This window comes from Stegodyphus dumicola, chromosome 4 (genome assembly GCF_044657685.1).
Source record: "Stegodyphus dumicola isolate Sdum_Otavi_A_Nest chromosome 4, ASM4465768v1".
NCBI lineage: Eukaryota > Metazoa > Arthropoda > Arachnida > Araneae > Eresidae > Stegodyphus > Stegodyphus dumicola.
The window spans coordinates 105339239-105356959 of NC_140771.1; the positions used below are offsets into that span (position 1 = coordinate 105339239).

Here is a 17721-nt window from a genome sequence, read left to right on the forward strand (position 1 = left end):
AAGCCCATTCTGGCATGTTCCTATTTAAAAACGAATTTTTACAGTCTTTTAAAATAATGTACATCATTTTTAATAACCCAGTATATTTATTTGAAAGAGTATATAAATTTTCAACAAATTATACAATAGTAATCGCATAGTTGTAATCACACTTTTGAAATACACATTCGCGATGCCCGTAAAAGTTAGCTATAAAATTTGTTTCCTTAAATATTTATTTGACAAATATATTCCAAATTATGATCTCAAAATAAAAGGGTTTTGAAAACAAACAAACAAAAAAATAAATAAAATACACATTAAGCAAATATTTCATTCAGTAAAATATCCATTACAATTAAATAAGTAACACAGAAAATGTATTAACACACTCTTATGTGCAAAAGTTGCAGTATATTCAAGAATTAATCCAGTAACTTAAATCACTTTTAAATGCCTATTACCAACCAAATTTAAACAGAAACAGTATTTAAACAGTTGATGTCTATCACAGGTTCAAGTCATATCCGAATAATAGCTTGTCTGGTGTGACAGTAGCGAGACGCATAGAGGATCTCTCAACAGATATATTCAGTAAATTAAAATCCAAATGCAAAAGAAATTGAGTTTTACTCTGTAGATGAATCAAGTTCTCTAATGAATCAAGATATGCAACACATACTACACAACTAGCCATTTTTATTCATGATGTTGATAGAGACTTCACAATTATAAAGGAATTAGCCAGTGTCATTGAATTTAAAGGTACAACATGAGAAATGGCTTTGTATTCGAGTCCGACACAAACTTTGGATAAATGTGAGTTAAGAATTCAGTAATATATCTGCTATTACCACGGATGATGCTAAATCTAGGACTGCAGAGAAAACAGGAGTAACAACATTACTCAAGTCTGAAGTGTAGGCAAGTGGAAATAATACTATGATGAATTTCCACTGCATCATCCACCAAGAAAATTTGTGCAAGAAGTCCTTCTCAAACTTTGAGCATGTGATGAATGTTGTTGTAAAAGTGGTTAATTTCATTTGGTCTAAAGGACTTAATCACGGCCAATTTCAACAGTTCTTTAGTGATTTATAAGCTGAATATGATGATATTGTGTATTACACGGAAGTACGCTGGTTGAGCCAAAGAGAGATGTTTCATTGCCTGTTTTCTTTGAAGAGTGAAGTTGAACAATTGACGAAATCTAAGGGGAAATCTATTCACAAGTTCAGTGATGAGAAATGGTTGAGAGACTTTGCATTTCTTGTTGTATTACTGGTCATCTCAATGATTTGAACTACTGTTTACTGGGAAAAGATCTACTTGTTCATAATCTTTATTACTTTGTGAAAGCTTTTGAGACAAAATTAATCCTGTGAGAAAGTCATTTGCTAAATAAGAATTCCACCCACTTTCCAAAACTGATGGAATGTGTGAAGAACTCTACAACATGAAATTCAAATAATTATGTACAATGAATTTTAAATTTGAAAAAAGGAATTTCAAATTTGAAAGAGGAAGCAGATTTTCTGATTTTTGTGAAAATGAAATTTTAATGAGAATGTTCTCTTCGCCATTTTCAGTAGACGTTGAAGTGTTCTACCTGAACTTCAATTAGAATTTATAGATTTACAGTGTGACTCTGTAGTAAAATGCAAGTTTCTTGAAAATTCTATATTAAGTTATTTTTATTCAAAGTACATGACCAAAGACAAGTAACCAGGAATTCGTAAACATGCTCTCTTCATGTCTTCTATCCTTGGCAATACCTACATATGTGAATAGCTTTTTAGTAAAATGAAAATCTGAAAATCAAAAACAGAACACGGCTGACAGACAGACATTTGGAGGAAACTTTACGAATTGCAATGCATATTAAACCGGATATTAAAGCTTTAATCAAGCAAAAACAATGTCAAAATTTCACACTGAAACTAAAGTAACTATCATCTCCTGTCAGTAATGTAAGTTTTCCCCCTCTTTTTTTATTGTAAATGCATTTTGTAACATCGTTCTGACTGAAAAATCATCTTTATACTTTTTTTCGTAGTTTGAAAAAGTTGCAAAACATTTTAATTCAATTTCTAGTTGACTTTTTGAAACAGATGTATATATATATATATATATATATAAATCTGTAATGCTATCTCTTCACTTAGAATCAATTGTAGTCTTGCAAAACAAACCTACATTTTTCATATAAATTTTCTGACTACACTATTTTTTTGACAGACATGTGACCTGCGGAGCTTTGTGAATTTGTTAATGTGACCTTTGGCCGTGAAAGGTGGAAGACCCCTAATCTAGAGCATACTATAAAAATTCTTCTGTAGAAAATACAAGCTTATTTTACCAACAAATACAAGTTGCTGCTTGACAATATTATATATAAACTGATATACGCTTCAATATTACTTTATAATTCATTAAAATTTCACAAAAACTTTTCATTTCATGAAAAATTTAATGGATATTGATTACTACACTTAGTGTGCCTAACAAAAGTATTACACTAATTGAAAGAATATTAATAGAATATATGCAAAGCCAAACGAAGGTAATTTAGAAAACAGATTAAAAGTAGTAATGAGAATTGGCAGAATATATGTCAAACTGGCCTAATCCCTCCCATCCTTCCTCATTAGCTTTGGGTGATGTACCAGATATCAGAATTAAAAAGCATTGTTTGATATATATGCTCTTCTTCTCATCACATATTTCTAAGAAATAGTTTTTTCCTGTTTCTCATAAATGTGACTACTGCATTCAAAATCTGGGTCAGAATCTGTGCATTATTGCACATACCTCAGTAGCAGTACACAATCATAGGATGTCTAAAGCTATGACATTTTTATCATTATGCAAATTCTTTTCACTCTATGACATCCTGGTTGTCCAAAATTAATTTAAAAAAATACTCTTTTGTGAGTTAATATCTGAACAAGTCTTTAATTACTTTTGTTAGGCCATATACACACTGAGGAAGATTTCAAGATTGCTTTCACAATCATAGTACAATCTAAGATGCCTAAACAAAATTCTCAGCTTCATCTTAAAAATTGTTAAATAAAACTGTTTCTGCCCATGCTACTAGTTCAAATCCTGTTCAGGTTAAAGAGTTGGGATATATCCTTCCATTAGTTGTGGCAAGAACATTATATTAAATGATATATATATTTAATAGTCTTACCCAATAGGTTGAAGAGATGCATTGTTTAAGTTAACAAAATGTCAAAATCAAAATGTTATCTTTGGTATCGGGAAGCTTACTTAGAAGCAAACATGACCGCCATGGCAAAAATAATTAGGCTTAGTGGCACTTAAACAACTTTTAAACTAATGATAATCCTAAAAATATTGCATGCAGATTTACTAAAGGCACAAAAAACTTGCCTGGGAGATAAGAACAACATAATTCAATCATTTTTAAAGGAAAAAATGTACAATTTACAAACATATAAGAATAAAGAAACTGAGCTCACTGAGCCGAGTAACAGAGTGTATACACATATATACTTTTGGTGCGGCCGATTGCAACCAAAATATGAGATGCACATTTACATGTTATAGCAGTCCTTACATACAAAATTTCAACGTTCTGCGGCTAATCGTTTTTGAGTTATGAAAGATACATACATAAGCACAGACACCACAAAAAATTCTCTTCAGAATTCATTTTGGGGGAAAAGAGTCTTTTATTCTGTCCTTACTTGCAGATGTCATGCAAAAACATCATTAAATTGCATTGGATAGCGGTCCAAATCGATATTTTCGTTGAAATACGATACCCGGAATTTTTTGCAATTACAATACTTCCTTTCCACTTCGTACAAGGAAGTAAAAAGGCTATTTTAATACTGTTATATCACTACTGTTTACACCAGTGGTTCCCAAACTGTGCGGCGTGGTGCCCAGGGAGCTGCAGCCTCTTCACCAGGGCACTGCGAAATACTGTAAAAGCTTAATAATTAGCTGAGCCAAGAAATTGACTTAACTAAAAGAAAAAGCGAGACACTAAAAATATCTATATTTTTTGTGCAGCTTGTTTTTACTTCACCCTGTATATAAGTAAGTCACCTGCACAGAATATCCTTTTCGCATGGGCTTGAACAGGCTAATTTTTTATGTTCTGGAAGATCTTGTAGTAGACTTATAAGCAATGCCAGCTTATAACAACTCTATGTCTGGCTGCTATTGAGGATTATAAGCACTTATTCGAAGTAAATCACCAACTGGCACTGTAAACTCATTGCATTATTCATAGAGAAGCACTTCCATCAAAGCATCCAAGTCCTGAACTGAATCAGGTGTTAGAATGTGTGGTGAAAGTAGTCAATTTATAATACTGTGTGAGGATATGGGAGCCGAACACTCGTCTTTGCTGTACTGTGGATGATGGCTCTCATGTGGTTATGTTTTATCCCTAATCTTTAAACTGCAGCAAGAGATTTTTACTTTCCTTAAAGAGAAATGATACAAAGATGCAGAAAATTTTGCTAATGTTGTCCTTTTTAATAAAATTGGCATATTTATATGACATTTATGAAAAGCTAAATGCCCTTAACCTCTTTCTGCACGGAAGAATCATTAACCTTATCATGTCAATGGAAAAAATGCCAGCTTTTATAAAAGAACTCAAAGTATGGAGAAGAAAACTGAATGAAGATGCAGGCAAAGATTGCTTTTTAACATGCAGCAGCTTTTTATGTCAAATTGATCTTTCTCAATATAAAAAGATCATGTTTGAAAGGCACTTATCGCAGCTACTTATCTGGTTTCAGAAATACTTCCAAAATGAAAATTTTGATAGTTTGCATAGATTCAAGATCCATTTAACACTAGTGCTCTGCCTGAATTTATTTCCATCGAAAAAAGTTCAGGGGGAGCAAGAAGACAATCTTATAGAGTTATCTTGAGACAAAAGTTTGAAAGCAAAATCTGGCAGCATAGAATTGACAAAATTTTGGATTTCAATAAAAGATGAACATCCCCTTTTAAGTGTTAAGGCTCAAGGAATTTTAATTCCATTTTCAACGTTGTATTTATGGAAAGTTTTTGGTGGTTGATGTAGTTGAAAGCAAGTATACAGCAAAAATCAACATGGAAATGACAGTAGCTGTGCCCATTTAATTCCACGATTTGAGAAAATGTGCCTTAATCCAATAGCACAATTTGCAAGCTCATCCATCACATTAATGATTAATTTAATGTTAATGAAGTAAAAAAAAAACTGTTATCTCTTACTTACGATTACTCATACTTTTACTTAGGGCATAACCCATGGAAAATTTTAAATTGAAGAAAGGCACCACGAACTTGGAAAAGTTTGAAAACCATAGGTTTATACTTTTAATAATTTTCAGTTACAGTATGGATCAAGTTAACACCACATTTCTAGCCTGTTCATTTCCACTAAAGAAAATTCTGCAAAAAAGGCTTGTGACTCACATAATAAATGTAAATTACTGTAAGAAATGGTAACAGAACTTTGTCACCCCATAATTTCATCAAAGATGCTGATCTTAGCAACAAGTCCCTTCCTCGACTGAATCCTCTTCAACAATTAATAAAGTTAATTTTACAGCAGAAAGCATAATCAGGCAGTCTTTCTTGATTGCATGCCCATGATTCAGAATAGCTTTAAGGGATTACTTGATATTTGTACTCTGTGCCCTTTCCAGTGAATATCCCTCTTCTTTCCTATTCACCAAATCTCAATCTAATCTATTAGATTTCTGGTTTAATGTTAGTTAAAAAAGAATAGCACACCAAGGTATCATTAGCAAACTGCCTGAGCATAGAATCCTAAAACACATATAAAACATCACAAATAATTTAATTTTGAGGTACAGTGTGTATTTAATTATGGCAAAGCACACTAGGGCTATCTGCCTATGGGGGAGGGATGCTTTCGTGGAGGACTTTCTAAGGTAAACTGGCTCGTATACACGTTACACATGGGGAAAACCACAAAAACACCCATGTAGCCAGCCCGTCCGTGGGATTCGAACCTCGGACCGAACAACCAGTGTTCAGCGACTTTACCGCTCGGCCGCTGGTGGGCTTTTGAGGTACAGAACATAATCTCTCAATGTCTGGATGACTTTTTTATTTATATTAATTTAATAATTTTTATAACATTCCTACCAATAAAGAGATAAACCTCCTGAGCTCAGTTAATAAATTAAGCATATTCAACCCAAATTCTTAGAGTCAAAAATAAATAAATAAATAAAATAGAATAAAATGCATGGCTAAACTATTTCTATATTGCTTATACCTCTGAAATTCCAGTTCCAAAATCATCTGGAAGCATAGACGTTGTTTTTATAGACAGTGCTCACTCTACTGCAATACAGCTTCAGAATTTCCTTGCGATTGCCAATTTTTTTTTTTAAAAGTCAACAGAGGAGTTTTTAAGTAAAAGCTGGTTAAAATTATTTAATGAGTACCTTGTTATTTAATGAGTGTCTTGCTACGCTGCTGAGCAATAAAACAAACTTACAATATGTCACAGACTATTTCACTAGCAAAGGAAGGAATCTTTAAAGGGTTAATGTTTCAATTTAAAAATACAAATTGTATTTTAATTTATTTCACTGCACATCTGGTATTTTGTAGACTTACAATTTGATGTATTCTACTATTGTACTTAAATCTATGCTACATTATCTATATATCAGAAAGGCAACAAACAGAGAGACCATCTTGGTGAAAATATCTCTAGCCGTGCCACATCTTATTAAGTAAAGTGCATGCATGCCAGGTTTACAAATGTTCTGCAGGAAAATCACTGAATCCAATCATCATGCACACATGAAATTGAAGTTAAGATTAAACTAGCATGTGATTCAAAAAGACATATCAAATTTCTTTACCACATTATCTTTCCAAACAGCCGAGCCCTCCGTGTGCATGTGTGTGTATATATAAAAATATTTGATATAATATATATATAAAATATTTGACCTAATACCTTTAAATAAGTATATATATACACTGATCTTGATATACGCCCACACTATTAAAGCAGTATACTGAAAGGCAGCAGAAGTCATTCAGGAATTAAAATCAAGAAAACACCCCTGATTGCCCTTTTGACAGTTTAAAGATTACAGAGGCAAAATTCTTGAATTTTTGGTGGATTAACTGAACTCTGTCTCTAACTTTTGTTTTCTGTATTAATTGTATACATTCTGACCTGGTAACTTAACTCAAAAAACAAGAGCGAAATGCCATACTTGTATTTTAGAGTATCAATTGTCGTTTCTAAAGATGGCAGAAATAAGAATTATTCATTTTACCAGCATTAATTGTATGCTCATACCTTCCAAGCACTTTACAGTATCACAACTATAATTTATGGACATTTATTATGCTAAACAAGAGGGAAAAAGTTAACATGTTACTAATGCTAGAAACAAGAGGAGAAGGGAAAAGATAAGTCAAATATTGTCTGAAAATTTATAAGCCAGATTCCTTACTAACCTATTTATGAACATCAAACTGTGGTACGCATTCAATATTTGAAGAATTTTCTGTAACCTGGGAATGGGTACTTCTGTTCCTGGCTATTTAGTTACATTGATCTGAATAGCATGCACATGCATGAGTAAATAGTATTGAGGATTTGAGCTGTTATATTTAAGCTATATAGACTGTTATCCCTTCTATTTAATTTTGAAACTTGAAGTCTTTGCAACTTATGCTTATTTTTTCCTTCTACCCTCTCCTTCTGCTGCTTTACAATATGGATAGGAAGCTATATATATATTGAATCAATGGATACAGAAGCACTACTGTATATGCATATAATCTTGAGGAAAAAAGTGCAATAATTACTTGACACTACAAAAATACTTAAAAGTATGCTATTATCTTTATTCCAGTAAACTACCAGACTCTTTTACACATTTTATCTATACCTGAATGCAAATTTAGTAATTAAAAACATTGCAAACAAAAAGTTAATGAAGGGGATTGAAAATTTTGTAGGGTTATATTACTTTTACTAACAGTCACTTTAATTTGTTAGCCTATCTATCACACCTTTTTTCCTTTGCATTTCTTCATCAGGATGTAAATGAGTTAGGATGAATGAGAGTGCATTTAAACGGAAGTAGAGAAAAGATTAGTCAGAATGTGTTTTTGCTATTGAGTGCACATGCTGTTATTTTTACCAACTGTTTGAATTTTGAATCCCAGTTTAGCATTCTTGTTGCTGATGTTAGTGTTTTTGCTGCTGGTGTAGGTTTCTGAGTTAATCTGCAAGGTTAAATTAATTTGTGCAGTCTTGAAATACTAGCTTTTCTCTTAAATTCAGTTTGCTATCATTAAGCTCCTTATCACAAGTGTTTGGTGAAATTGTACACATAAAAGACCATGCCATCTGTACATAACTGAGTTCAATAAAAGGTTTTTTACACCCTTACCCTTATGCATTCATCTTCTAGTTTAAGTCATTACACAAACTTTCAAGTAGGTCTAGAAGCAGTGTGTGTATGTTAGCCAAGAAGACTAGATATTACAGTTTCAAAAAAGGAAAGAAAAAAAAAAAAAGGTTAAAATAAAGAAAAGATATTTGATCTTGTTAGAATGAACCAAAAAAATTTAAATAAAGAACAAATCAATTTCAAGCAAAGCAACTAAGGAAGCTTACTGTGAATGTTTAGTTGTCAGCAAGACATAAGTGCTGTGAAGTATTTAATTGTGCTCTTAACAGAATGCTGTGAAAAAGTCAATAAACATAAATAAACTAAAACAGAAACAGAACATAAAATTAGCATTATACAAGATACAAAATAAAACATAAGTGGCAAAATCATTATTTTTAAAGTTTGAAAGATACAAATTCAGGAAGTACAAACTGCATAAGAGGGGGGGGGGGGGAAGGGGGCTTCATAAAAATAATTTTGTATTAGAATTTTGTTTTCAATTTTTTTTTAACACAAGCTTAGAGTTTAGGTTAGTACTAATTAATGAAGTAGCTTCCAGTTACACTAAAATTATTATTAAAATTTGTTTTACCAGAAACGAGATAGATTAATACCACATTAGATAACCAGCTTTGTCCAATGCCAAATTAAAAATAATTAAAATAGCATTTGCAAAAAAAATTAACATGGGGAGAGGGGAGATCCATATTCCCCCACTCCCTGTGTTAATTTCCTAATCATTCCTATTTCCAACATTTTATTACGATTATTTCACATCAGGTGCTTATTACAGATATTCTTTATTAGATAAACAAAAATACAAAGTCTTTTGAAGTCATAAAAATTTGGTCCGATAGTTTAAGTGCGATATTCCCAGATGCACTTTTGATAGATTAGATTCTTTCAATACTATATTTTTTCACGCAGTTGTGCATTTTTCTCAATTCTAATAGTCACTGTTTATATAGTTTTTCCATCAAACAATGTACCACTGAAAAATGGTAATTGAGATATGACTCTACTCGGGACAAAGATATGAACTTAACCCCTTAACTGCCGCGGGCGTATATATACGCCTTGCTCAGCCGATGCGTTAACTTTATGAATAATTTTAGGTGTAGCAGCGCAAAGCAAATGATAGCAGTTTGGAAGGACGTATATATACGCCTGGGGCAGTTAACGCATCGGCTGAGCAAGGCGTATATATACGCCCGCGGCAGTTAAGGGTTAATATAGTTAATAAACTGCTATCAGCATTCTTTTATTGTAAACATTCTAATACTCATTATCATCTCACTAATTTATAAGTAACAAAAAATATGTTACTTTTGAACATACAAAGTTCTGAATCAGTGTTTTTTTTTAAATCAGTTAATTAAAATCATGACCTGAATTAATGATTTTAAACAACTAATTAAATAACTGATATCAAACACCAATAGAAAATTTAAATTACAATCAAATATAACAGAATATTGTCTATTCACCTTGGTGTCACATTTGTTAAATCACTAGAATGCCTTAATGCAGATGTTGTTATGGTATAAATTGATGAGGTATTCATAAAGCTTTTTCCAGGATTTGAATAATCTGAAATAAATTTAAAAAAAACCATTTTAGTCTTTTGTAAATTCTTTTAAACACTGATTCAAAAAGAAAAAAAAAATATATATATCACTATATTCCCTTAATAAAATTATGAAATATTATGCAGTTAAAATATTAAACTTCACAAATATTTAACCAAAAAATAAATTCCAAAGAAAAATTATTGATTCTGTAAGAAGACACATACCATCATCTTCCTCAAAATCTCCTAAGCTGACTTTTTCATCCAAATCTTGCAATCTTGTTTCACCTTTTATTTTAACTCCTGGTCTGTGCTCAAATATGCCTCCTAGATGAGGAGTTGCTAGCCTCTGCCAGTGATGCAATGTTTGAGAACCTACAAATAAAATGCATTTGTAATCTTTTTACTATTACAGTTAATAACATTTATTATCAATTATAGATTCTAGCAGCAATAAATAAATAAAAGATACTGTTCATTATGCGGCAAACAATGACAACTGATGAACCATTGTATGCTGATGAACTATGATCTTGTGGTGATTTCTAAGGCTTTTGTAATCTTAAGGTTTGTTGATGATTTTAGCTTTGTCCCCTTCAGTTACTGAGCTTTGATGCTCCAAGGATTATTTTGCAAAAGGTGCAATATCTTTAATGCTGTACTGATTGGCAAAGAGTTTGTAAATAACTTTCTTGTGCTTAACAGTTCTACTAATAATTTTCTAGATGTCAAACTGATGCATTGAGTTTTACAACTTGCATCTTCATCAAGGAGAAGCATAGTATGCATATCTGATGTGTCTGTTGTGCTGAGACCAGATTAGTCCATTCTTAACAACTTCTAGAAGGATGGGGCTATTGCTAAGACAAGACTGCCTCCGTTTATTTTTAAAACCAGATCAATGCATGGTATAATGAAAGAGTTAAGGAATGTTCCAATGAATTTACTTCCATATAGTTTCTGAGTTGACACCAACTTTATTTCTCAAAAATTGCAGACATCTGTCTATTGATCTATGAATTTACTGCCAACTAATATAGCAACAAAATTAGAACATCTCTGGTAAAGCGTTCTTAGAGCATTCAAATTTGGTAAATGAATGGGGAAAAACAAAAATCAAGAACAAACCAGGCAAAATGGCAGCTTTAAAATTTAAAGCATTAGAAACTGCCTCCATACTGCATTGCAATAGAGACATCTCCTTCAATCTGCCACATATCTGTATGTCAGCACTTAAAAATACAGCAATCTTATGTTAAATAACCTCACAAGACACAGCAATGAAAGAAGGGAGAACTTGACTGGACTGTTTATTCTGATTCTAACTAATGAAGCAGATAGGTCACCTGCGAAAACTCCTATCTACTAATGTTTAAACATGGTTTTTAGCTTAGCAAACTAGAATATTTTATTTCACTTTATATTTATTATACTTTTATTTATTTTTATTACACAGTTTGCTATGTTCAGTTTTGTGCACTACAAAATATAATATTACTAGCTGTGTTACCCAGCTGTGTTTAGGTAGTTATAGTAGCACCAGTAAAGGCAAAAGTTCCAAAAACAAAATCAAAATATATTTAAATTTCTTTATGGTTTTTGTAACTACCACTCACTGACCACCTAAATCTTAAAATTTTAAACCTATTTGGCTTCTAACTACTGCCAGATTTTTTTCTAATTCTTAGCCTAAGTAAATCCCAGAAAAATTGAAAATGTGTATTTTATATTTTGTTGATTTAACTTTTATTATATATCAATTAAATTATTCAGGCTTTACACTAACCTTATTCTGCAATGATATAAAGAATATGCGGCATTACTGTCATTATTAAATATTCACAGACATATTAAATATTTGCAGTAGCATTGCTATCACAGTTTTCAAATGTCCAGCAGAAATGCTACCAGCAGAACTAATCTATAATCTATCTGTTAGTTCTTAGTCAATTTGTCTGCTGTTGTTTGTATGACTAAGAACTAGAATTCAAAAAAGCATTCACCTTTATACATTATTATTATTTATGAGTTATTTTGTTATAAACAGAGTCTTTGGATCATCATCAAAGATTTACTATGACCAAAAGTAGGTAGAAAATCAGAAAGTTTGAGAACTTTATCACATACCCGTCCTGTAATTTTTATTCTTCATTTCCATCACATAAATTAAATTCATGTAGAAAACAAAAGAAGCCATGCATTTTAATAGTTTTCCCTTGGTAAGGCAGAGTCCCCACTTTCAGGGGTTATCACTTCTATCAACAGTTCCTGCTAAATGGGACTTTTCTGAGAAACGAGATTCTGGTACCACTGGTTTAAATGAGAGGATTCCTAGAATAAAGAGACCCACTGGAAACAAAGTCCTGCCTAGCTACGGAAACAATGTCATGGCTACATGGGATTTTTTTCAAACCTCACTGAAAATGTCTCCATTGGAGCTCTGTCCTGAGTAGAGTCAACCAATCAAACGAAAGTTCTGCTTCTGAATGATCATGCGATCCCAATCTGAGCAATAATAGATTACTGTTTGACATTCAAGTCTTTGTAGTAAATGAAAATGGTAACCTAGCTACGTAGGTTTCCTGAAAATGTGCGGGTTCTGAGAATTGTCCCTTTCGACATTCGGTCCCGCGTAGCCGAAACATAATGTGATTATAACTTTACACACAAAGATAATGCATAATCAGAGATAAAAGGTGATGAAATATAAATACTATCATTTTTGCATTGAAAAGACACCAGACACTATAAAAATGTAAAATCCCAGTTCCTTTACAAAAAGATGGAAAAGTGTGAGAGATTTATGATGGCTTTCTGGCTTTCACTTGTGGAAAAAAGTGTTTTATTTTCCAAATAAGTTTAATGAATATAATAAAAGTGTGAAAAAATTTCAGACTTTCAAACTGCTTTCAGTATATTCTACCTTAAATTCCAGAATATCACAAAAATAAAATTTGAAACTTAAAATATGCATACGAAAATTTTAAAATTATGTTATACTCTAAAAGTTTATCAAAAACTTTTCCATAATGCTGTCAGATAGTATTTAAATTTAAAATTTTGTGTTTCAACCTAAGTATCAGCATATGTTGCATACTAAATCAAAAACTGAATACAAAATATTAATTTCAAACAAAAATATTCCTTTATAGTATATCAAATTTCACCTTCTAAAGGCTTAATAATCTGCAATTTTTCTGGCAGTTGATATCTTCGTACTGTGCGCCCATAAAGACTTTTCTTGATATTCGAAGGCCAAGAACCTCCACTGGCTTTATCAAGTTCATGACTAAGGTCATTACATGTGCCAAAGCCACTGCTCAGAGTGTGCAATCCCACATCTAACTTGTTGGGCCTTCCTTTTTCAGTTTTGCCACTAACATAGCTATATAATGAATAAATTAATTAAATTACTAAAATAATACAGTTTAAGAGAAAAAGAATAGGAATAACTCCTATTTCATAATTTTAAACATCTATATTTGAATCAAAAATTACTAAATTAGAATATTTAAATAATACCTAAAACATATTCAGTAACACAAGAGCTTACAAGCTTGTCTATCTTCAATTATCTATGAAATAAAATTATGAAACCAGTCGAAATGCAAGTTTTTGCTTCAAGTTACATATTCAAAACCACTAATTACATTTTATTTTATTTATTTACTTATTGTGAATCATCATCTTATTAACAGGCATCCTTCAGGAAAATATAATTACTGCTTAATCTGAAAGCATACAAAAATTAACAACAAGAACTGACAATATGTTAGCACATGTTCAGATTGTACTTATAATTTTTTGTGCTTTCTAATATAATTATTTCTAGTACAATTACTGCTTACTTGATGTAAATGGTAATTTAAAACTTTTGGATCAGTACTTTCAAACTGTCGGCCCCCAAAACAGTTTATGCAGCCCACAAAAGACATTCCACTTATGTAATTCATTGTTACAAATAATGAACTTATAAAAAAGATTTCATGATTTTAATTATTTTAAGTCTGAGGTTTACATTATTTTTATTATGATTAAAAACCAACATGAATAACACATCAGAAATTCGTTAAATGGAGTTAAATAATTTACAGTGCAGTATAAATCTTATTAAAGATTTGAAGATACAGATTTTATAACTTGTATTCACACTTGTCACAAAATAAACACATTCAGTTACAAATCTTTGCACTAAGAATAATCATTTTGTTCATGAATACATTTATATGTGAACAGCTTTTTCTCACAGCTGAAAATTATCAAAAAACCGGATTGACCGATGAACATCTACAAACCGTGATGAAGATAATTTCTAGTAATTTCTCTCCAAGCAACAAACGTTATCAAAACCAAAACATCATCAAGTATCAAGCTGTAGCAAGAAATAAAAAGTTTATTTATTATTTAAATACAAATATATACACTTTTATTTATGGGCCAAAGAAAAATTTAATAAATAAAAGAAAGAGACTAAGTTGTCATTATTTATTTTCAAATTTTGTCCCACTAGAAAAATTTTCTCTAAAAAGCTAGAGAAGTTTTCATAATTTCTTTCTGTTTAAATTAAAACTATTTAGTTATTAATTAAACATATCAGAACTATTTTAAATAAACACCATTACAAAGCAATCAATATAATATCTAGCAGTTACTGAACTTTAGACAGAAAATATATTTAAATAAATTTGAATTTTTTCTCTTTGCTATATTATTATTATTGTTTATGTAAGTTTTCAAAAATACTTAATTAGTGAAAAATTGAAATTTAGAGTATTTTTTATTTGTTAATAAAAAATTATACTTTTTTTAAAAAAAAATTTCAGCTCGCCAGCTATTTATAGATCTTGCATATAATCCAAGAGCAATCTCAGTTTGATACCACTGTTTTAGATAACATTAGAATATTAGGATGTTTCAAAGGCATGCCAATCCTGGAAATGCTTAGACATGTGAAAATAAATTCAATTCAAATGTTTAAATAATCAATGAAATTCAAAAATATCTCTATTCTTATTTTATATCAATAGAAAAGAAAATTTTAGCTACTTTCATAGACTTTTCTTTTTATATGTCTAGCATGTTTTGTAAGAATTTATACACAGTACAAAGTCCGAGATACAGACTCGTCAGGAGTTTGGCGATCCCGGATTTGGGATTTTTCCAGATATTAGAACAGTTTAAATCTAGTAAGATAGCATGTAGAAATTATAAAATTAAAAATATAAAATAATGAAGTTTTTATGAGCTAAAGGGTATCAAAAATTTACAAATTAAAGAGCTTAATATTTAAATGTTTACTTTATTACACATTTCTTTCAATGTATATTGTTTAAGTTGCTTTGTTTTCTGTGCTAATACTTTCTCTTTAATTCTATAAACAGATGTAATTTCTTGTTGAGTTACTACTGCTTTGTTGAGAATTCCGACTAACTTGTTAATCGAAATTTCTTCTTTTTCAGTAACTTCTCTGTCACTTTCTTCACTATTGGTAGTGGTATTTTCTGGATCTAGAACCATACTACAGATTTCGCCATCCATTAATTTATTGATGATTGGGGGCATTGTCATTGCAATGAAAAACTTCTGTTAACTCCTTTTCTTCCCTAAATTTTGCCACCCGTTGCAGCCATGCGAGCACTAGTGCTGGTTCTGGTTTTATGTGAATAACAAACCAGTTATTATTAATTCAAATAGTAAATAGTAATAATTGTAATCTTTTCCTCTATGAGTATAATTAACAAAATATATTTTTAGCATATGGAAAGAAATTTTTGTTAAATCTTTCTTCAGCAACATTTTTTAGCTCATTTGACTTAAACCTATAATTGGCTCCAAGCATATGTCAACAGAAAAGGTTACCATACTCTTTGTTATTCAATTACTAATACAAAAAAAATTGTTTAGGCATTGCTGCATGAGTCATCACTCAAGTTGTCATGTGTTGATAAACACGCAGTGATGAAAGCAAAATATAATAAATAACGATTTGCCAGGTTGGCACCAAGGATATAAAATATTTGTTGGTGCAAATCAACAATGTAGAATGTTTCAGTTTGAGACGTGTGCCTGGCAGATATGCAGCTACGGAGTCAAATTATTGATCACACAAATTTCTGCTAAAATGATTATTTCTTCAATAATGAGGTATTTTAGTATTTAGTGCTGAAGTGAGATTAAGAATCAGGACTCTCTGCATGTTTTATTATTAGCAAGGGGAATCAAATGTGCATGTGTAAAGCATACCCCCCCCCAGAAAAATATCCTAAAAAAATTGGTTGGTGGTGGCTTTGAGGTCTGGATTTTAGATCACTCCGGATATTGGACATCCAGATCTCAGAATTTGTACTATAAATATGCTAACTGGTTCACCTCAAGTCTCCATCCTCCCTCCTTAAATAAAACATTCTTTATATCTTATTCATCATACACAACATATTTTTTATTTGCAAAAAATAAGCAGGTTTATTAATATCTCGCTGCAATGAAAGTCTTCCACCAAAAACGTTCTTAATAAAGTTAGGAAAAAACATGAAAGCGGTACCTTTAGTGCGAGTAATAATAACTACCCAAATCTATGATTTTCTGCCAATGTTTTGGCAGTCTAAGACTTCAGCTCAGAAACCTGCTGGTTGCGAGACCAAAAACACATCAACTTCGTTTTGGACATCCTGTGCAGAATGGAAAATAGTACCAGCAAGATGTAGCTGCAGGTGTGAAAAAAGAAGTCCAAAGGAGTGATGTCGATGCTATATGGTGGGTGTGTCGAAAGATACCATTCAAGCCCATACAAAGTCCAGCCGATGAATGCATTATCTTGATGGAACATTACCTTTTTGCGCTGGAACACCGTTTGCCATTTTCTCTTCATAGCAGCGTCAATACGGAATAGCATCTTGCTGTACACCTTACCGTCAAGGGTTTTACCTTTTAATAGATACATTTTTGTGGATACTTACCAGATACTTACCACAGCTATTAAACCAGATACAAAGCATGATGGGTTAGTCAAATTGCACTCTGCAATGGTGCCGATGGGCCCAATGAGCTCACCGGGCACAGATCAACCTTTTTTTCTGCCTGTGTTGTTGAAGTAAATCCACTTTTCATCACAAGGAAAAATGTCCAGAATTTTGTCCTTGCATTGATATTTGAGCAGATTAGTGCAGGCCCGAACATGTCTGTCTTTATCTCCTCGAGTCTGCTCATGCAGCACCCAGCCACAGAACTTGTACGTACAATGCATAGCATGTCTTAATAGATATGGCACTAACACCTAACTCCTTAGCAAGCTCCCGAGGGTTGCATACTAATCTTCTGCAAGTTCTTGCAGGAAGGCCTCATTGACATCAGTAGGCTGACCAGAGCGCTCTGTTTCTTGACTGTCATAGTCCTTGTTTTTGAACTTTCAGTAATAAACATTCACAGTATCATATGATACATTAGCACCTAAAAGCTGCATACATGATTTGATGGCATTCTGTTGCTGGCTTTTTGGAACAGAACTAGAAGTAAGTAATGGTTCTAATATGGTAGAGTGATAGCTCCATTTCAGATACCTTGTACTTAAAGCTAACAACATTTTTTTAGAAATTTCACAACACAGTGTTCTAAAGAAATTTTCTTTTTTTCAAATGCCAAAAATCATTTGACAAAATATAAATAAACATGCTAATGCAAACTGTTTGTGCAGATGATATTTTTGGTGGTGGGGAAAACATTCGTTATAACCTA

The 17721-nt window shown here is 31.7% G+C and overlaps 1 protein-coding gene across 4 annotated transcripts in view; it reads right to left on the reverse strand.

The window, feature by feature from the left end:
• The window catches only part of milt (trafficking kinesin-binding protein milt), a 131407-nt gene that overhangs the window by 16494 nt on the left and 97192 nt on the right, over positions 1 to 17721 (reverse strand). For all 4 annotated transcript variants that reach the window (XM_085815297.1, XM_085815296.1, XM_035370931.2 and 1 more), the window contains 3 exons: positions 13158 to 13375; positions 10216 to 10365; positions 9908 to 10010 (listed from right to left, as the gene is read on the reverse strand). In XM_085815297.1, coding sequence (XP_085671423.1) covers positions 9908 to 10010; positions 10216 to 10365; positions 13158 to 13375 — 471 coding nt within the window. The remainder of the gene's footprint in view (positions 1 to 9907; positions 10011 to 10215; positions 10366 to 13157; positions 13376 to 17721) is intronic.